This window comes from Rhinatrema bivittatum, chromosome 4 (assembly GCF_901001135.1).
Source record: "Rhinatrema bivittatum chromosome 4, aRhiBiv1.1, whole genome shotgun sequence".
Classification (NCBI taxonomy): Eukaryota; Metazoa; Chordata; class Amphibia; order Gymnophiona; family Rhinatrematidae; genus Rhinatrema; species Rhinatrema bivittatum.
The window spans coordinates 262805682-262833534 of NC_042618.1; the positions used below are offsets into that span (position 1 = coordinate 262805682).

Consider the following 27853-nt stretch of genomic DNA (forward strand, 5'->3'; position numbering starts at 1 on the left):
CTTCGGATTGGACTTCACGCTGCTTGCTTGCTGCCTGCCCAGGACTTCGGATCGGACCTCTCCCTACACTCCTTGTATCTCGCCTTTACTTCGTTGGAGCTTCTACACAGAGGCCCACCTAAGTTCAGCCGGTCCCGGAACCCAAGGGTTCAACTTGCGGGGAACGGGGTTGATAGTGGTGAAACTCCAGCCGGCCCCTGTCTTCCGCCAGCCTCACCTTCTGACATTGGAGTCTGCGGTAAGCCTTCCTCCCAGGTTGTGTCAATCCCAACTCAGGCCAGGGGTCCACATTTCACGTCGAGGTCGCAACAGTTTGCCAAGTCCATGGACCCGGCGGAGGCTTCGGTTTTGGAGTCCCTCGCCTCGGCTGTGAAACGCCTTAGCCAACATCTGGATTCCACCATTCATCTGGGTGCTTCAGCGTCTGCAGCGATGGGGGCCCCAGCCCCCCCGCCGGCTGCACGGTCTGTGCTGCTCCTTCCGGCACCACCTCGCTTCGCTGGGGATCCTCAACTCTGCCGCGGCTTCTTGAACCAATACCATATGTACTTTGTCTCCAGTCTGTGCTTTTTCCGGATGACCTCACCAAGACCACTTATATGCTCTCCCTCTTGGACAGTAAGGCCCTAGCTTGGGCATCCCCTCTCTGGGAGTGAGCTGATCCAGTGTTGCAGGACTTGCAGTGCTTCCTCCCACTCTTCCGCACCGTCTTCGATGATCCCGGGAGGCAGTCTATCTCTAGTACCTCCTTGTTGCACCTACGTCAAGGGTCCCATTCCCTAACGGTCTTTGTCATCGAGTTTCGCACCCTGGCATCGGAACTTCACTGGGGCGAGGATTGTCTATGCTCAATCTTTTTGGATGGCCTGGCTGGTCGGATTAAGGATGAGTTGGCAGCCCGAGAGCTGCCCCCCTTGCTGGATGGCCTCATAAAACTGGTCAAGCAGATAGATCGCTGACTCCAGGAGCGATCCCGGGAGTTACATGCTCCCAAGAGACTTCCTCTGCCTACCCGAGTTCCTCAGCGCTTGCCCTCTCCCAAACAAACTGCTAGTCCAACCAAGGTTGCCTCTGAAGAATCCATGCAACTGGGCTGTGGCCGATTGACTACTGAGGAACCACTCCGACATCATCGTGCAGGACTATGCTTGTATTGCGGTGAGGGAGGGTACCTTCTGGCTCAAATCCCGGTACACCCGGGAAACGCATGGGCCTAGGTCATATTGGGGGACTTTTCCTGGGCCTGACATCTCCCGATCCCCCTCTCACCCTACCCATTTCTCTCAAGGTAGACGGTCAAGAATTCCACACTCTGGCCTTGGTGGTGTTACGGCTATGGCTGCAGTGCAACCGCCTCACCACCAGGGGTCCCTCTAGTGCTGGCTCTCCTGACAGGCCCAGTCCATCTCCCCTGTCCACTCTATGTTCTGGGCTGTCCCTTATAACCCTGCCTGACAGTTTCCTCAGTGCTTCGGCATCGAGCTCGCCTGGGCTCCCTGCTCTAGCCTTCCTTCCCTGCTTGCTGTGCGTTTGGTCCCAGGACCTTGCCTTGCGTGGCCTTCGGACCTTATTCCTTGCCTTGCCTTGCCTTGCACGGCCTTCGGGCCTTATTCCTTGCCTTGCCTTGCGCGGCCTTCGGGCCTTATTCCTTGCCTTGCCTTGCGCGGCCTTCGGGCCTTATTCATTCCTTGCTTTGCCTTGCCTTGCGCGGCCTTCGGGCCTTCTACCTTGCCTTGCTCTGGGTGTACCTTTGGGCCTGCTACCTTGTACGGTGTGTGGCCTAAGGGCCTTCTGTGTGTGTGTGGCCTACGGGCCTTCTGACCTGCCTTGCCCTGCTTACTGTGTGTGGCCTACGGGCCTTCTGTGTGTGTGTGGCCTACGGGCCTTCTGACCTGCCTTGCCCTGCTTCCTGTGTGGGCCTATGGGCCTTCTGTGTGTGTGTGGCCTACGGGCCTTCTGACCTGCCTTGCCCTGCTTACTGTGTGTGGCCTACGCGCTTTGTGTGTGTGTGTGGCCTACGGGCCTTCTGACCTGCCTTGCCCTGCTTACTGTGTGTGGCCTACGGGCCTTCTGTGTGTGTGTGGCCTACGGGCCTTCTGACCTGCCTTGCCCTGACCCAGCCTGAACCCAGGCACTGCTATCTGCCGCCTGCCCTGACCCAGCCTGGACCCAGACACTGCTACTTGCCGCCTGCCCTGACCCAGCCTGGACCCAGACACTGCTACTTGCCGCCTGCCCTGACCCAGCCTGGACCCAGACACTGTTTCTAGCCATTCCTGTCTCTCTCCACCTGGAGCCACCCTTCTGGGTGGTGTTCACGACTCCTGACCGGAGCCCATTCGTAACAGTATGCCGAAGCCACCAATTTCCAGGGGAAGAGATAGGTCTTGGTACTACCGGTGAGCCAATTTTTTCTTTTTCCTTCTACTCACATTATGCCTCAGCGTCCAAGTTTTTATGTCTGTGCTTGTTGCCAGACTTTGAATTATCCCAGTTACAAGAACTGTCTTGCCTGTCAACTCTCAGACCAAGAACACTGGGTATGCAGTAGTTGTCATAAGAGGAACGTCTCAGTCTATCAGGAATGTTTAAATTGTCTAAATCCTAAACCAGGGTGGTGGAAATGCTCCTGTCTTCCATGTCTGTTACCACCAGGCAAACCCTGCCCCCGTTGTGCTGCTCTAGGACCAGCTGTTCCATTAGAAAAAACAATCACTCTCCTAACCGGTATTCTGCTTTTGGCTTTACTAAAACAGACATTTTAGCTGGCAGTTTGTGGATAGAAAAACCCAGGACTTACCTGGCCAAGAAGGCTTCTGTGACACCAGTGCTAGAGCCTCGGGAACAGGTTTCTCTAAAACGGAGAGAGTTGATTAACTCTAGCAGGGCTCTGCTTCCCACAGCTGCTGTTGAGACACTAACGAGCACCTTCCCTAGACGTCCTAGAACTGCCTGTGCCTTCTCTAAACTGCTCCTCCAGAAACAAAATCAGGAGCTTCAGACTTTGGCTCCAGGTATCAAGCCCACGGCAGTCCAATCTGTGTCTTCCATGCGCACTACTTCTAACCCTGCTGCTCCCCCGAGAGGGGTCCGAGAATGCTGTTTCACCCCGAGAGGGGTCCAAGCCTGCTACATCGTCCTGAGAGGGGCCCGAGCCTGCTGCACTACCCCGAGAGGGGCCGAGCCTGCTGCACTACCCCGAGAGGGGTCCGAGCCTGCTGCACTACCCCGAGAGGGGTCCGAGCCTGCTACATCGCCCCGAGAGGGGTCCGAGCCTGCTATATCGCCTTGAGAGGGGTCCAAGCCTGCTGCATCACCCCGAGAGGGTCCCAAGCCTGCTGTTTCACCCCGAGAGGGTCCAAGCCTGCTGTTTCACCCCGAGAGGGGTCCGAGCCTGCTGTTTCACCTCGAGAAGGGTCCGAGCCTGCTGTTTCACCTCGAGAAGGGTCCGAGCCTGCTGTTTCACCTCGAGAAGGGTCCGAGCCTGCTGTTTCACCTCGAGAAGAGTCCAAGCCTGCTGTTTCACCCCGAGAGGGGTCCGAGCCTGCTACATCGCCCGAGAGGGGTCCGAGCCTGCTGCATTCCCTCGAGAAGAGTCTAAGCCTGCTGTTTCACCCCGAGAGGGGTCCAAGCCTGCTGTTTCACCCCGAGAAGAGTTCGAGCCTGTTGTTTCACCCCGAGAGGGGCCCAAGCCTGCTGCTTCGCCCCGAGAGGGGTCCAAGCCTGCTGCACTACCCCGAGAAGAACCTGAGTCTGCTGTGTCGTCCCCGGAGGGGTTCGAACCGGTCCTGCTGCTCCCCCCAGAGGGGCTCGAACCGGCCCTGCTGCCGTCCTCGGAGGAGTCCGAACCGGTCCTGCTGTCGTCCCCGGAGGGGTCCGAACCAGTCCTACTGATAGACTTTCTGACTCAGCCATCTGAGTCTACTGAACCGGTCCTGCTGCCGCCCCCGGAGGGGCTCGAACCGGTCCTGCTGCCACCCAGAGGGGCTCGAACCGGTCCTGCTGCCGTCCCCGGTGGGGTCCAAATCGGTCCTGCTGCCGTCCCCGGAGGGGACCGAACCGGTCCTACTGACAGACTTTCTGACTCAGCCATCCGAGCCTGCTGAACCGGTCCTGCTGCCGTCCCCGGAGGGGTCCGAACCGGTCCTGCTGCAGTCCCCGGAGGGGTCCGAACCGGGCCTGCCAACAGACTTTGTTACTCAACCATCTGAGCCTGCTGTACCGGTCCAGCTGCCGACCCGGGAGGGGTCCGTACTGGTCCTATTGTCGCCGACCCTGGAGGAGTCTGTGCCGGCCCTGATGCCGACCCTGGAGGGGTCCGGACCAGTCCTGCTGTCGTCTCAGGAGGGATTACGGACTATTTCGCTGCCCCAGGTGGGGTTTATGTTCCCCTTGTCACCCCAGGAGGGGTTATGGAAATCTGCACCGCCTCTGCTACCCCAGGAGGGGTCTAACTCTGCCGCCTTGTCCCAGGAGGGGTTATGGACTATGTTGCTGCCCCAGGTTGGGGTTGTGTCTGCCTTATTACTCCAGGAAGGGTTATGGACTGCCTTGCTGCCTCGGGAAGGAGTTGAACCTGCCGCATCGCCCCAGGAGGGGTCTGACTTCATTATTGTGTACCCCCTGCTAAGATGGGACCCAGGAGGAGGGGGAGGCCTTGAGGAGGGGGTACTGTTACGGCTATGGCTGCAGTGCAACCGCCTCACCACCAGGGGTCCCTCTAGTGCTGGCTCTCCTGACAGGCCCAGTCCATCTCCCCTGTCCACTCTATGTTCTGGGCTGTCCCTTATAACCCTGCCTGACAGTTTCCTCAGTGCTTCGGCATCGAGCTCGCCTGGGCTCCCTGCTCTAGCCTTCCTTCCCTGCTTGCTGTGCGTTTGGTCCCAGGACCTTGCCTTGCGCGGCCTTCGGGCCTTATTCCTTGCCTTGCCTTGCGCGGCCTTCGGGCCTCATTCCTTGCTTTGCCTTGCCTTGCGCGGCCTTCGGGCCTTATTCATTCCTTGCTTTGCCTTGCCTTGCGCGGCCTTCGGGCCTTCTACCTTGCCTTGCTCTGGGTGTACCTTTGGGCCTGCTACCTTGTACGGTGTGGCCTAGGGGCCTTGTGTGTGTGTGTGGCCTACGGGCCTTCTGACCTGCCTTGCCCTGCTTACTGTGTGTGGCCTACGGGCCTTCTGTGTGTGTGTGGCCACGGGCCTTCTGACCTGCCTTGCCCTGCTTACTGTGTGTGGCCTACGGGCCTTCTGTGTGTGTGTGGCCTACGGGCCTTCTGACCTGCCTTGCCCTGCTTACGGTGTGTGGCCTACGGGCCTTCTGTGTGTGTGTGTGGCCTACGGGCCTTCTGACCTGCCTTGCCCTGCTTACTGTGTGTGGCCTACGGGCCTTCTGACCTGCCTTGCCCTGCTTACGGTGTGTGGCCTACGGGCCTTCTGTGTATGTGTGGCCTACGGGCCTTCTGACCTGCCTTGCCCTGCTTACTGTGTGTGGCCTACGGGCCTTCTGTGTGTGTGTGTGGCCTTACGGGCCTTCTGACCTGCCTTGCCCTGCTTACGTGTGTGGCCTACGGGCCTTCTGTGTGTGTGTGGCCTTACGGGCCTTCTGACCTGCCTTGCCCTGCTTACTGTGTGTGGCCTACGGGCCTTCTGTGTGTGTGTGGCCTTACGGGCCTTCTGACCTGCCTTGCCCTGCTTACTGTGTGTGGCCTACGGGCCTTCTGTGTGTGTGTGGCCTACGGGCCTTCTGACCTACCTTGCCCTGACCCAGCCTGAACCCAGACACTGCTATCTGCCGCCTGCCCTGACCCAGCCTGGACCCAGACACTGCTATTGCCGCCTGCCCTGACCCAGCCTGGACCCAGACACTACTACTTGCCGCCTGCCCTGACCCAGCCTGGACCCAGACACTGCTACTTGCCGCCTGCCCTGACCCAGCCTGGACCCAGACACTGTTTCTAGCCATTCCTGTCTCTCTCCACCTGGAGCCACCCTTCTGGGTGGTGTTCACGACTCCTGACCGGAGCCCATTCGTAACAGGTGGACTCCGGGTCTGGAGGCAACTTCATCCTCAAACAGCTAGTTCAACACATCCGGATTCCTACTCACCTTGCCCCGGTGCCTCTTGTACTTTCCTCCATCTCTGGGGAGCCTCTACCAGGCAAAGTTTCCCATACTACCACCCCGCTCATTCTCCACACCGATGCTCTGCACGAGGAGAGTATAACCTTCCACTTCATTGACCGCTTCATCCATCCTGTGGTACTTGGTCTGCCCTGGTTACGGAAACATTCTCCACAATTTGATTGGGCATCCTCGCAACTCTCGCAGTGGGGTACCATCTGTCAGGACTCGTGTCTAAAGTCACCCATGACCCACCACTGTCTCTCCACGGTGCTCCTTCCTGCCAGGCGATGCCCCCATGCGGAGGTATTTTCCAAGCAAGGCGCAGATACCCTGCCTCCGCATTGCTTATTTGACTGTGCCATCAACCTCCTGCCTAATGCCGAACCACCCTGGTGTCGGGTCTACCCACTATCCCTGGCTGATACCAGGGCTATGTCCAACTATATACAGGAAAATTTAGCCAAGTGATTCATCCGTAAATCCACATCTCCTGCCGGAGCGGGCTCTTTTTTGTGTCTAAAAAGTATTGTTCACTCCGTCCCTGTATTGACTACAGGGGTCTCAACGCCATCACACTGAAAGACTGTTATCCCCTGCCTCTCATTGCTGAATTATTTGATCGCCTACTGTGACGGGGTCTGCCCCAACCCAGAGATATAGGCTAAAAACCCCGGAACCAAAAATCCTAGAAAAGGGGGGAGGAAAAAGACAGCGACACCAAGTCAAGGAAGAACCCTGGTTCCTTCCCCGGTAACTATAGAGACAGAAAAGCTACAGGTGTGGGAAATAAAGGGTGGAGCTCCAGAAGCCAATCCCTGGCTACAGGGGGATGGCCAAACAGAGGTTGGGGCCCCACGAGCCAATCCTGTACTACTGGAGGAGTTTACACAGTATAAAAAGGATTCCCTAGCAGAGCACTCTGTCTCCTGCCGGGGACTGAGGAGGAAGGACTTTACTACCTTTTTACTCTGGGAGACTTTGAGTCTGGATGTTCCCGCTACAGCTGTAAGTGAAGGAGGACAGCAACTGTGATCACAAAGAAGGTGAGCTCGTGCCTACAAAAAGCTCCTATTTGTTTGGATTTGCTTACTTTAAGGATACTTCACCAGGAACTGCCAAGCGGGTGGTTATATCTCTTGGGACAAGCGTGATATCCCTGAGGTATGGTGGGAGGTGGCAGTTAGGCCCATTGAGCCAGACTTTGACTTTTTGAGAATGTATTGAGACTGAGTTTTGTTTTCTCTTGGATGGCACTGAGGACTGAAAAGCAAGGCTAGAGACTTAAGGTGAACATTTGAAGCGAGCCTTTGTTAGTTAAGCCGCTGGCTCAGCAGGGAGGGCATCTACCTTCCAACCACGCCTGGGACGGTTCAAACCCCGCCTGGGGACTTGTAGAGAAAAATTGTATATGACTGCTAATTGAGTTTTTCAAGTGGCCAGGAAAGCTCCTCCAAGACTAGATCTGGAGAGAAGGAGTTTGGAGTCCACCGACCAGAGGAATCGTTACACCTACAGGAGCCCGGATCTTCTCCAAACTTGACCTGCGGGGAGCCTATAACCTTATCCGCATCCGGGAGGGTGATGAGTGGAACACAGCCTTTAATACTTGCGATGGGCACTATGAGTACTTAGTCATGCCATTCGGACTCTACAATGCCCTGGCTGTTTTCAGAATATGATGAATGAGATCTTCCGCAACCTGTTGTATAAGTGTGTCATCATATATTTGAATGACATTTTAGTTTTTTCCAGTACTCTCCGAACCCATCGCCAGGATGTTGCCTGAGTACTTCAACATCTTCGAGACCACCAGCTCTTCGCTAAACTAGAGAAGTGCTCTTTCGAGAAGGAAAGCCTACCCTTCCTAGGGTATATTGTCTCCAGAAACGGATTCCGCATGGACCCAGAAAAGCTTAAGAGCATCCAGGAGTGGCCACAACCGACAGGTCATGGGCTGTTTGGCAATCTCTTGGGTTCGCTAATTATTAACGAGCAATTATCCACAATTACACCAAACTTGTAGCCCCGATTACTGCCCTGAACCGCAAGGGCATGACACCTAAACTGTGGCCTCCAGAAGCCGTAATGGCCTTTCAGCGTCTAAAGACCACTTTCCTCCAAGAACCTTTCCTCCAGCATCCCGATCCACTGTGCCCCTTTGTCCTTGAGGTCGACGACTCTTCCGAAAGAGTAGGGGTGGTATTAAGCCAATACTCTTCTACTGGCATGCTCCATCTGTGTTCCTTCTATTCTAGACAGTTCTTGCCGGCAAAACAGAACTAAGGAATCGGCGACAAAGAACTTCTGGCGATCAAGCTTGCCTTCGAGGAATGGCGCCCCTGGTTGGACAGATCCCAATACCCCATCACGGTATACACGGATCATAAGAATTTACAGTACCTTCATCAAGCCCAGTGGTTGAACCCTTGCCAGGCCTGTTGGGCGCTCTTTTTTACCCGCTTTAATTTCACTCTGTGTTAACGCCCAGCGGCTAAGAATGTCAAAGCAGACACCCTCTCCCGCGCTTTCACTCCTGAAGACATCGCCGATCCTCCTCGCCATATCGTAGATCCAGCGCGAGTTCTCCTGTTGGCTACCATCTCCGTACCTCTGGGGAAAATGGTAGTTCCTCGCAGACTTCGCAGCAAAATCCTGCACTGGGCCCATGACTCCTGCACCGCGGGGCACCCTGGACAAGCCCACACCCTTGCCACAGTCCTGCGATTCTATTGGTGGCCCATGGTCAGGACGGATTCCTGTCAAGTCTGAGCCCAGCAAAAACCCCTGTCGGGTCCAATCTGGGGTCTGTTACAACCGTTACCAGCTCCTGCTGAACCGTGGTCGTATATTGCCATGGACTTTATTGAGGACTTACCACCTTCTGAGGGCAAGACCGTCATCTGGATTGTGGTCAACTGCTTCGCCAAGATGGCGCATTTCGTCACCCTACCTGGCTTTCCCTCCGCTCCACAGCTGGCGCAGCTCTTTGTACAACTTGTCTTCTGGCTACACGGTCTCCCGAAATATATGGTCTCCAACCGAGGAACATGATTTACTGCCCACTACTGGAGGGCTCTCTGCAAACAATTCGATATCGCCTTGGATTTTACAACTGCATACCACCCGCAAGCCAACGGTCAAGCGGAGAGGACTAACTGGACCCTGAAACAGTTCCTCCGCAGCTATGTCAACCTACAACAAAATGACTGGGACTCCCTACTCCCTTGGGCGGAATTCGAATTGAACTCCCATGTCTCCTCCGCCACCAAATCCTCGCCTTTCCTGCTGGTCTATGGGCGGCAGCCTCTCCCTCCGCTGCCTTTACCCTTGACAGTGCCCTCTCCTGCTGCCCATTTAACAGCGCATGAATTGCACCATCTTTGGGAACGCACTCAGCTTCTCCTACTGAAGGCCGGTCAAAGAGCCAAGAAAACCACTGATGCCCACCGAAGACCTGCTCCACACTTCAGAACCGGCGAAAGGGTCTGGCTCAGCACCAAATATATCCACCTGAAGCTTCCGTTCATGCGCCTGGCATTTCGCTATATCGGTCCCTTTTCCGTGCTCCGTCAACTGGGACCCGTCACCTACCAGCTACGTCTAGCTGTTAACTTTGTAAAGTTAGAATATGACACAGGTTTCACTAGGACAAGTCAAACTAACTCTGCATATAGCTGTATATTTGAACACACATTGTTACCGAATCTTTTTTCACATTTTTATTTAATGTTGATTAATTTATGTTATGATTTGTGCTTTCCTGTAAACCATTGTGATGGTAAATAACGGTTTATAAAAGACTTTAAATAAATAGCTCCGTCCCTGAGGATTCACAGTTCCTTTCACGCCTCCCTTTTGAAGCCTCTGGTGTTATCTTGGCCCTCTCGAACTCCTCCCAAGCCTCAACCTTAAACAGCCAAAGAAAAGTCCATCTACCAGGTCCATGACATCCTGGATATAAGGAAAAGAGGACAAAGATGGGAATACCTATTATCCTGGGGCTTTGGCCCAGAAGAGAATTCCTGGGAACTGGCCGCTAACATACTAGATAAGAACCTACTTAAGCAATTTAATTACTCCCATCCTGGGAAACCAAACCCCCGGGGGGGGGGGGGAGGCCCTAGAGGAAGGGGTACTGTTGCACTCACCGACTGGCTCCTTGCATCCCCCAACGCCGCACTGTCAGGCTGCCTATCCCCGGGCCCTCCTCGACGCGCCACAACTACTCTGCCTTCTTTTTCCCCTGTGCTGGGTCTCCTCCGGCGCGCAGGATGCCGCCAGCTTCCCAGCCGGCTGGGCCCTTCCCCTATGCACGCATGTGCGCGGCTATGGCTGTGACTTAAAGGCCAGCGGCGGAATCACCCGCGGGCTCAGCCATGAACATCATCTGTCCTGTCTTAGTGTTGGGTAATTGCCAGGTTCTTGTGGCCTGGTTTGGCCTCTGTTGGAAACAAGATGCTGGGCTTGGTGGACTTGGTCTGACCCAGCATGGCAATTTCTTATGTTCTTATGGCCTATTTAGGCCTGATTCCACAGCACCTCCACGACTTGGCAACGAGTCTCCTTGTGCTGTATTCCTCATGGGATCCTGCTTTTTTCAGCCTTCCAGTACCTGCTCCTGTCTTCCAGTACCCGCTCCAGCTTTCCGGACCCCGTTCCAGCTTCCTATTCCTTCTCCCCTCGGATGGACCTCCCTAGCTTAGGACTTTGGATCAACTTCACACTACTTGCTTGCCACCTGCCCAGGACTTCGGATCGGACCTCTCCCTGCCTTGCCACAGCCACTCCTTGGATCTCGCTTCTTTACTTTGTTGGAGCTTCTACACAGAGGCCTACCTAAGTCCAGCCGGCCCCGACACCCAAGGGCTCAACCTGCGGGGAATGGGGTTGGTAATGGTGAAGCTCCAGCAAGCCCCTGTCTTCCACCAGCCTCGCCTCTTGACATTGGGAACCTGCAGTAGGCCTTCCTCCCAGGTTGTGTCAATCCCAACTCAGGCCAGGGGTCCACATTTCACGTCAAGGTCGCAACAATATTCAGCTGTATCTGTCAGTGAGAGAAGATTACTGGGCTTCCGTAAGCAGACTTAATGAGTGTCTGTCTACCATTTATTTATCTATTTATTTATGCTTTATTTGAAATATTTAAATACAACTTATCCAATTTCTAAGTGGTTCAGAATAAAATGATCGTAAAAATACATCAAAAAATAAAAAATAATGCAAAGCACATAAGTCTGTAAAAAAACCAATACAAAACAACATATATTTTCCCGTAGATAAGCAGCATGAATTAGCCATGCTGACTGGGACGTCCTCTGGGCGGCTAGGTGGTGGAGCTCTCTTAGAACACTGAGTCTTTTAGTGTAGTATGCCTGTTTGGCTCCTCCCCCGCTTGCCTCAGTTTCCTCAGTCCGTTTTTTTTCACGAGCCTAGCAGCACACGGAGCTCTCATTCTCCTCAGAGAAAGTTTTGACTGAAATTAAAAAAAAAAAAAAGGTTTTACAGAAAAATCTCAATAGCTCAGGTTTCTTATTCATCTAAACCTGATATATGTCGTCGATTACCTGAGATGCCGCGACCACCAGGATTTAAATTCTGCCAATGTGGTAAGATCATGTCCGTCGCCAACGGACATGACCAGTGTTACCTCTGCCTGGGTCCCAACCATGACCAGACTGCCTGTAGGGACTGCGGCCCCATGTCCCCCCCACACCCAGAGGTAGAGAGCGGCTAAAATCCAAAAATTGATAGAGGCAGCTTATGGGTTCTATGCCCCCTCAGAGGAGTCTGCACGGTCCTCCCCAACCTTCCAAGGAGTCGATGCTTCCACGGGCTGCTTTGGTGGGTCCTCCAGCTTCGTCTCTGTCGACATCGAGGCTAACGACACTGACGCCGACGCACGGTGCAGAACACGTGTCGAGAGCGTTGAAGATGGCATCCACGTCGAGTGGTGATGGGGCTGCGACGTACAATCGATGCGTCCAATGCAGGAAGTAGGAGCCATGCTTTGGGCTCAAAGCATGCGCATCAAAGCAAATCGACGCCGATGCACCGGCACCAGTCTACATCAATGTATATATCAACAAAAGCTCCAAACAAAGAAGCATGTCACAGGGCACAAGAGGCCTAGGGAACCCTCGCCTTTCCTAACAGTCGACTTGGATGTGGCATCCTCCTCACTGGACATCTCTCCTACTTCCTCAACTTCTAGAACATCATGTTTATATGAGGCTTCGCACAAAAGGCAGAAAAGACCCCTGACGCCATTGCCCAGAAGTCCAAACACGGACATTCAGTAATCTGCTTTACTGCCGCAGCCTCCACTCAGGGATATGACACCTCAGCCCAGCGAACCACTCAGCTCACCTTAGTCTCACAGGTAATGACTCAAATTTCGCTAATCCTCTCCCAGTTTCTCACCACAGTAGAGGAACAGAGTGGATGTCTACCTGTAGCGCAGTGGGAAGCTCCCACTTCCCCACAGGACAGCCCCAGCCCAGGGCCTTCCCCCGCACAGCCTCCGTCATCTCATACTCCTGGTGATCAGTCTTACCAAACATCAACATCGCCAGGATCCTCAACAGGGTACCCCTCCGATCCTCTGGAGGACCAGCCTGAGCCAGTCTCTCCTCCAGAGGACTTGAAAAGGTAGGACAATGCCTCAACATAGAAACAAGAATGGTTCTGGACCCGAAAGCTGATATCCTGGACATCCTAAAGATATTTGAAAACCCTGCGGAACGCACAGCTTTACCTTCACACGAGGTGTTGGATTCTGTTATGAACAGGGCCTGGGAGACTCCTTTTTCAGGCCCATCCACTTCTAGGAAGATGGACCTCAAGTTTTGTATGCGACAATCTGCATATAACATACAGCTTCCTCATACATCCGTGGTCGTAGAGTCCACTATGCAGAAAGCTAGAAAATCTCGCCTTCATTCCAACACCCTTCCTGGGAAGGACTCAAAATATCTAGACAACTTTGGCAAAAAGGCCTCAGTCTGGAATGCTTAACGCAAAAATACAGCAACACCAAATCATCATCACCCAATATCTTTTTGAGTGTTTGCAGTCCTTGAAGCCTTTGCTTCAAGAGGCATCCCCAGACCATCACCTTCCAGAAGAATTCCATAACATGGAAGAGGGCCTGAGACATTATAAGAAACCGTGTACAAGGGATTCGAAACATCTTCCAAATCCACGGCCAATGCAATTACGACCCGGCGTCTCACATGGCTGTGAGCCAGTGCCATCCGAGAAGATGTACATGAGAAACTCACAGACCTACTGTGTCTCCCTGATAACCTCTTCGGAGACAGATTCAGGGAAACAGTGGCACAGCTGAAAGAATAAAAGATGGCAGTCATGTCCCTGGCTTCCCCCTCTGACCCGACATCCTCGAGGCAGTATTTCCAATCATACCACAAACCTTATTATCAGAGGTTTCCTTTCAGACTGTATCCTGCCCCCCGGCCTCCACAATACGCTACCTCTCGACCTCAGTCTTCCCAGACACAAACTCCTCGACAGTGTCAGCATGCTCAGAGGCAACCTAGACCTCGCAGGATCCCAATCCCCCTAAACCTTCCCAGGGTTTTTAGGGTGCAATCCCCACCGCTACCGCTCCTGGTTGGGGGCAGATTCTCCCATTTTCTGAAAGCATGGAAAACAATCACATCCGACCTCTGGGTCCTCTGAATCGTACAGGAGAGCTCCATCCCTCCCACTCCTCACCTACTGCGCCAAACACACCTATCAGTGCACTGCAGCCAACTGCACCTGGAGATCAACAGCTTACTCCAACAACACTGTATCTGAGCCCCACAAGGGTTTCTGTTCCCAATACTTCCTCATACCCAAGAAGTCGGGAGGGTCACGTCCCATCCTAGATCTTAGAGCACTCAACAAACATTTGACGACAGAAAAATTCAAGATGACGTCACTCATGTCCATTCTGCCCTTCCTGCAATCCAGCGATTGGATGTGTTCCCTGGACTTCAAGGATGCCTATTCGCACATAACAATGCATCCGGCGTCCTGGAGGTACCTCTGCTTTACGGCCAATGGCCGTCATTTTCAGTACAAGGTGCTCCTATTTGGTTCTCCTCAGCCCCCAGAGTTTTCACCAAATGCCTAGAGGTAGCGGTGGCTCACCTTCGATGCCGAGGGATCCAAATATTCTCTTATCTAGACGATTGGCTACTGGTGTCCCCCAGCCCGTCCCTCCTGCAAGCCATTCTCCTCACTACCATCCAATGCCTGACAACTTAGGTCTGATGGTCAACTATGAGAAATCAAATCTGCAACCTTCTCAAGTCTTGCTATTCATTGAAGCTCATATAGACACCTCTCGAGACAGAGCCTTCCTTCTGGAGACCCGAGCTCTCACCCTAACATCGCTCGCCAACCGCCTCCAGCAGTCTGCCACTGCCCCTGCTTGCCAAGTATTGACAGTCCTCGGCCACATGGCAGCAGCTATCTATGTTGTTCCCACACCCACCTCCATATGCGGCATCTGCAAGGGGCCTGAAAACCCAATGGAACCAATTCTCCAACCATCTTTCCACACTGGTCACCATGACTTCCAGCATGAAGCAGGACTTAAACTGATGGTTGATGTCAACAGCTCTCACAATAAGAGCTTCCCTGCATCCCCGGCACATCACACCATACTCACCACGATGCTTCCACCAGGGGATGGGGCACTCACCTAGTCCACCTGCAAACTCAAGGTCTATAGTCTGCCTGGGAATGAATGCAACAGATCAACCTGCTGGAGCTTATGAGCCATTCGGAACACTCTCTGAGCCTTTGAGACAACAGTCCGAGGAAAAACAGTCATGGTCCACACAAACAATCAGGTGGCCATGTTCTACATAAACAAGGAAGGAGGGTCCAGTTCCTGGAACCTTTGCAGGGAAGTGGTGAGGATCCTAGAATGGGTGACCAGCAAATCCATCATCCTACAGGCCACCTAACTGCCAGACATCAACAATGACAGAGCAGAATCTTTCACCCCCATGAGTGGGAACTCCATCAGGATATGGCAGACAGCCTTTTTCAGACCTGGGGCCTGCCACGCATCGATCTCTTCGCTACAGAACTCAGTTGCAAGGTACAGACCTTCTGCTCGGTGTTCCCCAGCTCCCAGAGATTAGTGCAGGATGTGTTCCTCATTAACTGGACGGGGGGCTGCTGTACGCCTTTCCCCCCCATGCCTCTTATCTCTCGCACAGTCCAGAAATGCATCTCTGATAATGCAGACCTCATTCTTATCACCCCAGCATGGCCCAGACAACTGTGCTACTCGTATCTGATTCGACTATCAGTGGACTATCCAATACCCCTGGGCAACAGCCCTCACCTCCTCACCCTAGAGGGAGGCTCCCTCCTCCATCTGCTCCACTCCTCTCTGAATCTCACTGCATGGAGATTGAAAGGCAGTTACTCCATCACCTGAACCTTTCACCTCAGCTGCAAGATATCTTGCTTTCCTCCAGAAAGACCTCCACAAGAATAAATTATTGACAAAATTGGCCCGTTATGCCTCTTGGTGCTCCGACAGTGGGACAGACCTGCTCACCTGTCCACCAGAGCGGTTATTGGACTACCTCCATTTACTCTACCGGAAGGGGCTAGCCACGGCCTCCATCATAGTTCACCTCAGTGCCATAGCAGCTTATCACTCTCTGCATAACGAAGGTCCAATCTCTTGTCACCTGCTCATTTCAAGATTCATGAAAGGAGTTTTACGTCTCCGTCCTTCGATCCAGAAGCCTCCCATGCCATGGGATTTAAATGTTGTGCTGGAGCAACTGATGTTGCCACCCTTTGAACCACTGGATACTTGTCATCCCAGGTTCCTTTCCTGGAAGGTGCTGTTTTCTAGTTGCAATCACCTCCACGGGATGTGTCAGTGAGCTGCAAGCCCTGGTACACTACTCATCATATCTGGAGTTCTATCACGACAGGTTATGTTATGTACACATCTCACTTTCCTTCCTAAAGTGGTCTCAGTTTTCCACCTCAACCAGTTTATTACCCTTCCATCCTTCTACCCTAAGCCACATAGTAATGAGGCAGAGCGTAGACTACACATGCTGGATTGTAAGCAGGCACTCGCTTACTATAAACGCAGAACGCACAATGATTGCAGGGCCTACCAACTTTTCATATCATTTAACCCTAATGCTCCAGGACTACCAGTTTCCAAAAGAACCCTTTCGTCTTGGATCTCAAACTGCAGACAATTCTGCTATCAGAAACACTCAGAGTCTTTGTCTTCATCCCCAAAGGCACACCAAGTCCGGGCTATGGCTGCTTCCATAGCTCACCTTCATGACTTGCCCATTCTGGACATTTGCAAGGCTGCCCACCTGGTCCTTGCTACAAACATTCACCTCTCACTACTGCTTGGACAAGCACACCGCAGCCAACACAGACGTGGGCATAGTAATCCTCAAGGTGAGCACTTCTCAAGACTGCAAGGTCAAAAGATGAACTGTCCGCATACCGTAACTACTGTCTTGAGCCCACTACCTACACCCATCATTGGAACATGATCAAGAACATGTGCTCAAGCCAGCTGGGGACTCCCAGGCAGCATGGATAATTCATGCTGCTTATCTACGGGAAAAGAGCAGGTTTGCTTACCGTAAACGGTGTTTTCCGTAGATAGCAGATGAATTAGCCATGCTGACCCTCCCACCTCCCCGGACAGTTCTTACTACTTATCTTCTGCTTGGACACGGACTGAGGAGACTGAGGGAAGCGGGGGAGGAGCCAAGCAGGCACACTACACTAAAAGACTCAGGGGCCGATGCAATAAATGTGTGTAGAAAGCGGGTGCTGAACAGTCAGCGCCCGCTTTCTTAACGCACCCCAGGCGCCTCCAAGGAGGGCGCCATGCAACATTTAAATTAGGGGTCGCATTAGCAAGGAGGCGCTAGGGTCGCTTGCTCGTCCCTAGTGCCTCCTTGCTAACAAGAACCCGATCGCTTTTACTAACTCAGCCATCTGCCGGTTATGAAAATCGACGCCTAGTTTATTTATTTTATTTATTTATTTTTGGTTTTTATATACCGGAAGTTCCTGTATACAATACATATCACTCCGGTTCACATTTAACAGAAATAACTATCGCCGGGGAGGCGGTTTACATGGAACATATCGAATATAATGAACGGATAATAATCAAGGTAAAATCTATTATGAAACAACTAAGATCAACTTAGAAAACAACTTGAAACATATAACTGACGCAATATGAACATTACAATAATGCTGTAAGACAAGGCTGAAAGTTTGTTCTTCTTCCTTTTAGCTCTCTGGGAAAGCTTGATGGAAAAGCCAAGTCTTGAGTTTCATTTTGAAAGTAGTATGGCACGGTTCAAGGCGGAGGTCCAGTGGTAGTGAGTTCCAGAGAGACGGGCCTGCTGTGGATAGAGCACGTTTCCTCAGGGTAGATTTAGCAGGTTGGGTGATCATTCTATTCTGGTATGCCCTTCTGGTTGGTTTGTTAGAAGAGTGTAGTTGAAGCTGGAAAGTTAAGTTGAGTGGGGAGATGTTATGTAATGCCTTGTGAATCACCGTGCAAGTCTTGAACTGAATCCTATATTTGATGGGAAGCCAGTGGAGATGCTGGAGGATTGGGGTGATATGGTCCCTTTTTTTGGCATTGGTAAGGATCCTTGCAGTAGCATTCAGAACCATCTGGAGTGGTTTGGTAGTGTATGCTGGAGGGCCTTGCAGGAGTGAATTACAGTAGTCTAATTTGGTAAGGATGATGGCTTGGAGTACTGTGCGGAAATCCCTGTAGAGTAGAAGGGGCTTTAGTTTCTTTAGCACATGTAATTTAAAGAAGCATTCTTTTGTAGTGTTATTTATGAATTTATTAAGGCTGAGTCTGTTGTCTAGTAGTACTCCCAGATCTCTGACTTGAGGTGGTGGTGGAATATCCTGAGGCGTCTGGAGAGTTGCTGGATGTTGGCGGGGGGTAGAATGCTCCGGTGCTGATTATGAGAATTTCCGTTTGTTTGTGTTTAGCACCAGATTGAGGCTGGTTAGAAGATCGTTGTATAAGAAGTTTATCGGTACAAGTACAGAAAACAGTTTTCTTTCTGCTTTCTGTACTTGTTTTAAATGCGCTTAGCTATTAATGCCTACTCCAGGTAGGCATTAATAGCTGATCGCTAAATGTGCGTCGAGACCGCACAGTGGTTTTTTTTTGCATCGGAGTGAATGCATAATACCTCATTTCACGTGCATTTGCATGTGGATGAGCGCTATTAGGTTCACTCCGCGTTGGACATGCGTTTGAATAGGCGCTAATCCCCTTATTGCATTAGGGGATTGATTAACGCCTATTCAACCTTGCGTCTGACTAAGGGTTTATACAGTGCGCTCGGCTGAGCACACTGTTTTTGACTGGCCCCCTCAGTGTTCTAAAAGAGCTCCGCCACCTAGCCGCCCGGAGGACGTCCCAGACAGCATGGCTAATTCATCTGCCAACTATGGAAAACACTGTTTACAGTAAGCAAACCTGCTCTTTTTAGCTGCTTCAGTGCCTAATATATCCATTTCCTCCTAAGACATCTACTTGCACAAAAGTAAACATTTTGTTGATATCATACAGGGCTTGCTTATATAGAAAAAATACATAATTTTTATAAATAACACACACTTTCACTATTGCTGATGTGTGACTAAAGCAGTTACCTCTTATTTAATAATAAAAAAGTAAATTAACATAAAAAATACTTGACTTATTTCTATCATAAAAATTAAGTATTATATATACTTAATTAAACAAATGAGTTAAAAGTAATTTTCTAAAGCTAAGAAGAGAAGACTATTTTTTTTAAATCTCCAAGGTAAAGAGTTCCAAGCAAAGAACCTTGGATTATGAACAAAACATTTCACGTGATTCATCTAGCCTTATCAGTCTAACTGATTAGAACCTCTAATAGTAATTGGATGCCGATAGAAGAGGTCTTATAGGTTGGTATAATTTTAGATCAGCATTAAAACATGAAGACACAAGCCCACTGAATACTTAAAGACAACAATAAATTTGATTTACCAAGTAATAGGAAGCCAATGAAGTTGTTTCATGTTGGAGAAATATGTTGGCATATAGGAATTCCAGATATAATCCTCATTGCCAATTTTGAACATATGGTAAAGCTTTTAATATTATTTGTGGTAAGCCCAAAATAAGATATTACAATAATCAAGTGGAGGTCATAATCAGGAAATGTACTTTGTTTTTAGGTCATTCTCTTCAATATACAGGCAAATCTTACAAATCAAACGTAACTTATAATATGCATTACAAACAAGTTGTCCTATATGTGGACATAAAGATAAAGGAGTGTTCATAATAATACCCACATTTTGTAATTGTTTAATATTAGAATAGCGATTTTATTGATAACAAATTGGAAGGGAGATCTACCTCAGGATTCTTTGTAAGGTACAAGATTTCTGTTTTTTTCATATTCAGAGTTCAAATTATTCAATAATTGGCTACTGCTTGAGAGTAATGATAAAGTGACTTGATTTTTTCTAATGTATCATTCACTGACTCATCAATTTGTAAATAAATTTGAATGTCATCAGCAAATATATGAAATTAACATGAAGCCCAATAATATTTACAAATTGGTGCTAAGTACACATAAACAGGGAAGCGGACAAAGCCGAACCCTGAGGGATCCCAAGTTTTAAGATCAAATAATGAAGATTCAGTATTTTTAAAACCACTTTCTGGTAACACCCCTTTAAAAGGATGAGAACCATTTATGAACATTACTAGCAATATCAATTTCACTGAGTCTAGATAAGAGGAGATCAGGATATTGATATATCAAAAGCTGCAATGAGGATCAAGCAGAACCAAAAGGACTTTTTTCCATTATCCAAACCCCCTTCGAAAGACATCAAAAAGAGAAAGTAATGAAGTTTCTCTTTACTATGTATGACCTGCACGAAACCCTATTTGTGAAAATTAAGACTAGACTGATCATCTAAGAAAAGTTGGAATTGTTTTTAAGACCATATTTTTCAAGATTTTAAAGAAAGAATGGAAGATTAAATATGGGCCGATATTTATTAAAATCTTTCAAATCAAGATTCTTTTTTTTAAAACAACATTTATGGTAGCAGTCTTTAATAATTCTGGAATATGACCCTTCAGTTAAAGATACATTCCACAAATCTTGCAACGGAAGCTGCATAGTCAGATCTTAAGCACTTCAAAGCTGCATTGGAGCATTTTAAAATAGGACTAAAATTTAGTATTGAGATTCCTAATTACTTCAGTTATCTCACTTTCAGTAACTTCTTCAAAAGTATCCCAAAAAATGTGGCCTATCATAATCAATATTAATACTAAAAATATTTCAAAAACTTAGAATTCAGTACCTCAGTCTTACTAGTAAAGGAAATGACTAAATCACTGGCATTGAAACCTGGATCAGGGTTGAGAATTTACACTCTTAAAGCGAAGTAAAGTAAGATGTTTCACATTGTGAAATATCTCTTTTAAGAGGAAGTCTCATTTAATGAAGTATTTTCTTTTTGCTACATCAATTTTTTATACTCTTCAAATTTGGAATGATAACTTTTGATCAACAGGAGATTTTGATTTTCCACCATTGCTGTTGTGTGTCCCGCCCGTGGCAGGCCTGCGACTGGGCCTACTCGCCTCCAGTGCCTGTCTGCCGGACCTGGCCCGTCCTCACTGGCGGTGATAGGCAGCCCGCCTGCGCTCCTGCACCCCTTGCCTCCTTGGCCATTCCTGATTCCTCTGCGGACCTCTCCGGCTCCTGGCGGGTCTCTCCACGTGTGCTGCGGGGAGACGCCGCCGTCCAACGTCCTGCTTGTTCCTAAGGCGCGCATGCACGCCTTGCTGGCCTTTAAAGGGGCCGCAACGGGGAAACTGACCCATGGCCCTGGATGATGACATTATCAGGCCCTTGCTACTTAAGGTAGGGCCCGCCACTCATTCCTTGCCTCTGGCACACAGGTCTCCACGCTAGTCGTGTGCTCGTTGCTCATCCTTGTTCCTGACTCGGTTCCTGGTTCCTACCTAGCCTTTGCCTCGGACTGATTACTGCTTTGATACTTGCTACATTTGGGCTTTGACCCTTGCTACGTTTGGACCATGCTCAGGACTGATTACTGGCTTTGACCCTTGCTACGCTTGGACTCCGCTTTGGACTGATTACTGGCCTTGACCCTTGCTCTGTTGTACCTTGTCTACTCTGCCGCCTGCCCTGACTCCAGCCTGTCCTGACCATGCCTCTGGTATCTCCCTGGACTTGGCCTACTAGGCTTCGGCCTTCTGCTGCACTGGGTGTCACCTACTCTTGTCTGGCCGTCCTTGCTGCCCGGGCCTCTGGATCCCTGCCTTGTCCGGACCTGCCTCGGTCCCTCCGATACCTCTGCTGGTCCCTGGCTACCTACTACATCTTCCATTGGGAGTCGTCTGATGGAGGTCCGCCCTAAGACCAGCTGAACCCGGCATCCAAGGGCAATTGGTATCCCCCCCCCCACCCTTTAATCAGCCAGCACCCTGAGCTGACATCACAAGGTAGGGCTAACTGTTCTGTCGAGGGGGAGAAAAGAAGAGAGCGAGGGCAGGTGTTAAAGCTCTGTAGCAGTAGTATGCTGTATGTCAGCAAGCTTGCTGTATGATTAAACAGGTTGCTGCGTAACAAGCAATTAAGTTTAACCCTGACAAATGTGCAGCCTTGAAAGTCAGTATGAGTCCCATTCCTGGCCTGGTTTCTGATACTGTATTAAATAACTGTTACAATTCCACTAAAAAGTAGGCTGTCTGAGCATTACAATTAGATTCGGCTCTTATGATGGAATACCAGATTAAGCAAGTATCTTAGAAAGCCTTTAGATCTACATTCTATGTGCCAAATTCATCCTTATGTTGAAACATAGAAATGACGGAGCAGAAGAAGACCAAGTGGCCCATCCAGTACTGCCCAGCACGCTTTCACACTTATTTTCTCATTACTGTCTGTTACTCTGACTGCTGAGGTCAGGCCCTTATTGGTAACTTTTTGGTTCTAACTTTTCTTCCACCCCCCCCCCCCCCCTCCGCCTTTGTTGTATGAGAGCAGTGCTGGAAGCTGCATCAAAGTGAAGTATCAAGCCTAATTGATTACTTCACTTTGTAGTATGCGCAGTATTTAAGCAAGCTACTCCTATGTTATCTGTTTACCCAGCCTGTTGCAATTTAGTCCTTGTTTGGTTGTTGTCTGAATATAAATCCTCTTTTCTTCATTCCCCCTTGCCATTGAAGCAGAGAGAGCTGCTTGGATATGCATTGAAAGTGAAGTGAAGTAGCAGGCTAATTTGGTTTGGGGTAGTAACCGCCGCAACAAGCAGGCTACTCCCACGCTTATTTGTGAATGCAAATCCTTTTTCCCACATTTCCTCTTGCCATTGAAGCATAGAGCAATGCTGGAGTCGCATTAACAGTGTGTATGTTTATTGAATAAGGCTACTCCTATGCTTATCTGTTTACCCAGCCTGTGCAATTTAGTCCTTGTTGGTTGTTGTCTGAATATAAATCCTCTTTTCTTCATTCCCCCTTGCCATTGAAGCAGAGAGCTGCTTGGATATGCATTGAAAGTGAAGTAGCAGGCTAATTTGGTTTGGGGTAGTAACCGCCGCAACAAGCAGGCTACTCCCACGCTTATTTGTGAATGCAAATCCTTTTTCCCACATTTCCTCTTGCCATTGAAGCATAGAGCAATGCTGGAGTCGCATTAACAGTGTGTATGTTTATTGAATAAGGTTATTAATCATCAGGTAGTAGCCATCATTCCCGCAAGCCACCGCCATGCCTCTACTCTTCATTCACATCCTCAAGACTTTATGGATCCACAAGTTTCTATCCCCCCTGCCCCTTTGAATCCTTCACAGTTTTGGTCCCTCATCACTTCCTCCGGAAGGGTGTTCCAGGCATCCCTTCACCACTCTCCATGAAGAAATACTTTCTGACATTGGTTCTGAGTCTTCCTCTCTGGAGTTTTAAATCGTGACCCCTGGTTCTGTTGATTGTTTTCCAAGAAAAACCATTTTAAGACTCTTATGCACACTTGTATTATCAGGTCTAGATCATTTTAATTCCTTCTTTCTGGGGTTACCAGTTAAAAGCATGCACAAGTTATCGTTCAGAACTTTGCACGTTTAATAGCAGGTTGCTAGTGGAGAGACAAAATTAACCCATGCTGAAAAGCCCTTCACTGTCTCCCTATTATATAATCATAAATGTTAAAATCTTAATCTTTATCTTCAAAGTAGTGTTATGGTTTGGGTTTAGCATATTATCAAGTCGTGGTAAAACTCTATGTGCCTGCTAGGGTGTTCCACTCATTAAGAGCGGCACAGTATTGGGGGTAGGTTTTTGTAATATGTGCTTCCCGGTGCGCACACATGGAATGCTGTTGTTGTTGTGCGATGTTAGAAAATTTGTGCATCACGCTCACATGCGCACTGGAACTTTATAATCCACGCGCGTATGTGCGGGCAGCGCACACCAAGGGGGGGGTGGGGGGGAGACTTACACAAATGTTTGCACACAGCGACACATTCCAGCCTTCCCCAGTACCCTCCCAGTCTGTTCCAATTAAGGAGCGGACTGGGAAGGAACTTCCTTTCCCCTATCTAAATTTCCTCCTCTTTCCTCTCTCCTCCCCACCCCCTAAACCCTACCTTTTTTCTTTTTTTTTTTTTTCCTTTTTTTGACAAATTACTTCAGCTCCCAAGTTACACATGCCAGCAGCTGGCCAGCATGCGAGTTCGGGACAGCCATCAATGGCACTGTCCTGGCCCGTCCCTTCCAGAAAGCCTGGCATTTACACACGTAGGGCTTTGAAAATCTACCCTTTAATGTTTAACTTACCTTAGGGTTTTGTTCACCCAACTCCAATGATTCTAGTTTATTTACATATAGATATGTATAGGGAATGCAAAGTGTCCACCCCTTCAACTCTTTAATTTTATGGTGAAACATAAGATTGATGGGAGGAGCTCTTGCTATTCAGTTCCGGAGTGGGGTATCTCCCCAAACTCTTTAATCTCATGAGTCAGTCCGCAGCCAGTCCATACAGTAGGTTGAAACACACTGCTCTAGTTGTTCTATCATCATGCCAACTGATGAGTACAAGATTTATTTCCACTCATTTTATTGTTATATGTATTTAAACTTTTATTTTCTTTATACCTTGGATCAAGCTGAAAAAGCAGATGGATTAATGTTGCATATTTGTTTTATATGAAATCCCAGGCTCTCTTAGTTGCCGTCTTCAGGTCAGCCACCATTTTTATGAGGTTGGTTTTTTTTTTTTAAGAATTAAGTTTCTGATGTTCTTCCTTCCCTGTCACCTTGACACCGCTAATCTCCTCCTACTGCAGGACCATTGATCTCATGGCTAATGAAAGCTGGTGCTCCTCCTGCTCTGGCAATCATCTCTTCTTTGGCGCTCATGTTTTGGCCAGTCACGGAGAGGAAGTGACGGGATAGGGTGAGATGGGGGTATTTTTTGGATAATGGTGACAAATCACCACTGCTTTTTGGACCAGCAAAAAAGCTGCTGCAGACTCGCAGTTGGGAAACAATGTAGTTGTAGTGTATTCTTTTAAATAAATCTCATCTTTTAATGTAATTAGGAACATTCACCAAAGTTTTGGGAAAGGTTTTCAGTGGTATTGACAAATTTTATTTTTCCCAGTACTATTGAGACAACAATCTAATTTGTGATATTGTTGGTGCGTATCCTGACAAACTTATTTTTTCAGACCAGTTACAGAATGCTAACAAATTGAAATTTTTTTTTTTAAAGATTATGGCAGGGAAACTGAAGTGGGTCACGGACATAGAAAAGTCTGTGCTTATAAACAACTTTGAAAAGCGAGGATGGATTCAAGTGTCAGAAGGTGAAGACTGGAATTTTTATTGGTAAGCTAAAATTTGTGTTTACATTTTGATCTATAAGAGATTTAGATTATATTATTAACCTATGAAAGGTCAAATTACTGGAAATGTTACACAGAAAAGGGAAAGTATCTAAGTGGGTTGAGCAATAGTCTCTGATTCAAGTGAGATATTAGGATATGAGTTCAAATCTCCTTTCTGACACAAACTGTTAGTTTTGACTTTGTGCTTGATTTTTTTTACTTTTATCCTGTCTTTCCAAATGATGCTCAGGGCAGCTTATAGATTTATTATAATTCAGGTACAATAAGTCCTACCCCAAAGCTCTTACAAGCTAACTGGGTACGTGTGAGGCAATGATAGATAAAATGGCTTAGCCAAAGTCACAAAGGATGTCACTGGAGGAAATGGGATTTGAACTCAGGTTTCCCTGGTTCTCAGCCCATTGCTCTAACCATGAGAAACCTCCCTGTGTCTCTGAATCTTGGTTGAAAATAATGTATTTGCTGCAGTCAGCAAATCTCTGGAAATGATAAAACCTATTAAATTGTTACTGCAGGCGAATCTGTATAATCCTAGTCACACTTCTGATTGGATGCATGGAAGCAGAGTAGATAGCACTAAGCAAAACATACAAGTTTAACTTTTCTCCCCTTTGGTTAGAAAGATTATAAAATAATTTACTCTTGTAACAGATCCTTACATAATTGTGGTTTAGACCTCCTAAGAGATCATTATTACTTATTATTAAAGGGCCAATTTTCAAATAGACAGGTACTTTTCGGTCTGTTGTTGGAGAGCATAGCATTCTGAGCACAGTTATCACTGCTGTTCTCTCTCCCACCCCTCCCTTCCCTACATTGATACAGACTGAACTGCTTGGGTCCAGCACAGGAAGGGCACGTACGTTATTTGGAGATAGGGGGTTATATGGAAGGGGGTCGATGGTGAGTTGCTCATTTCACTTTCTGCTGCCTTCTCTGTGCCACCATTGGCTTGACACTCTGGATGAGTAGTCTAGCTTGCCCACCTGTAGCAACAGCCCTGGGTACTTTCGCATGCATCTATTTTTCAAAGAAGTTGTCTAGCTAGTTTCTCTTTGAAAATTAACTTTCCTTAGCGTTCAGATAGGTCCAGTCCCAACAAGTGGGTTATGCACCTCTGCCAGCAGATGGAGATGGAGCAAAAGCTGACGTCATGGCTATATAGTTTCGCCCGACATCAGCCCACCAGTATTCTCCATCTTCAGCAGATGGTGTACATGCATTTCCCTTGCGAGGAATTGCATGTGAGGTAAACCCCCCCCCCACAAAGAAACCCCCCCAGAAAAGTTGGAAAGGAGATGTCGACATAGCACAGCTTGCCTCCTGAGGTGATACCATGTGGTCCCTTCCTCAGTAGTGTGCCTCAATCCGGTAGCTTTGACTGGTGTGGACCTAAATTCCAATTAATGGTTGCAGGCCGAGAAGAGGCTCCGCGGTGAAGGCTTTAGCTCTCTCCCCCAATAGCTAGGACTTGGTACCTGCTCTCAACCAGGGAAGGCTGAATCTAAAATAAAAGTTTTTAACTTTAAAAAAAAAAAAAAAAAAAAAAAGAGTCAGTACAGGAAGACAGCAGAGAAGGATCTGTGTCCTCAGCATTCAGCTGTGTCCACTCACATCTCTGGGAAGTTCTGTGAGGTGAAGAAAAAAGTGCAGACTACGGTGGGTTGAACAGCTGTTTGGCTAGGTCCCACTTCCAGGCTTCTTCCATTTTGGCATGCGGTAGGCCACGAGGTACTTGCATGCACTTTTTTGCTGCAGACAGTAGGCACGCTTGTGCAGAGAAGACTACTTTAAGGAAGCTGTTGTACTTAAAGGTTGGAGTGAAAGATTGTCAGTTCCCTTTTTGTCCCTGTCTGTGTGGAGGAGGAGTGTGGTGGTGGGGGGTGGTGGTGCTGGTAAGGAGGAGGAGGAGTGTGGTGGTGTGCTGGTGGTGAGGAGTGTGGTGGTGGTGGTGGCGGCGAGGAGGAGTGTGGTGGAGGATGGAGCGTGACAGGAGTGGGAGGAGAGGACAGAAGAGGAGAGTTGAGAGTAGGGGACATAGTGGTAGGGTCTGAGGAGTAGGAGCAGGGACAGGGGTGGTGGGAGAGATAGGTAGGAGGGAAGTGATAGGAGGGTGGGGGAGGGGAAAGGGTGAGGCAGGAGAGAATGGTGGGAAGAGGTAGGGCTAGACAGGCAGAGCAGAGGGGAAGGGAGCAGGAAGTGCAGGGTCAGGTCAGGTGGGGGGGAGGAAGGGAGGGGGAATCCGGTGGGTCGGAGAGTGAGTCTAGGGAGGAGACCCCTCCGGAAGTGGCACCCCAGCCAGGCAAGGGTCAGGCAGCGTGCTATACGCTTCAGCCAGGAGGACAATGATCGGCTGATCGAAGGTGTCCTCCGTCACTATGCCCATCTCTTTGGCAACCTGGCAGTGAAGACGTCCAAGGCAGCCAAGGCACAGCTATGGGCCACCATAGCTGCAGACATCAGACGACAAAGTGGCATACTTCGCACCGGGGAGCAGGTGGCCCACCGTTACAGGGACATAAAGGCGCAGCTGAAGGTAAAGATTGCGGAGCGGAATGAGTACCTGCGGGAGACAGGAGGAAGGTCCCCTTGCCCAATCAGATTCACGGACATGGAGAGGCATCTGATGCAGCGGCTGGGACCAGATGTCTTCAAGGGGTTGGACCCACAACTGGATACATCCCACCTCGAAGATGGTAAGTTGGCCTGTACCTCCCACCAGGTCCTTTGCT

At 49.3% G+C, this 27853-nt stretch overlaps 1 protein-coding gene across 5 annotated transcripts in view; it reads left to right on the forward strand.

The window, feature by feature from the left end:
* The window catches only part of TTLL1 (tubulin tyrosine ligase like 1), a 383001-nt gene that overhangs the window by 137091 nt on the left and 218057 nt on the right, over positions 1-27853 (forward strand). For 2 of the 5 annotated variants that reach the window (XM_029600088.1, XM_029600089.1), the window contains exon 1: positions 24985-25101. The exons of 2 other annotated variants lie outside the window; for them this stretch is intronic. In XM_029600088.1, coding sequence (XP_029455948.1) covers positions 24989-25101 — 113 coding nt within the window. In that variant the 5' untranslated portion in view covers positions 24985-24988. Of the gene's footprint in view, positions 1-24963; positions 25102-25946; positions 25981-27853 lie in introns of those variants that run through there. One more of the 5 variants, XM_029600092.1, reaches the window with a different exon arrangement.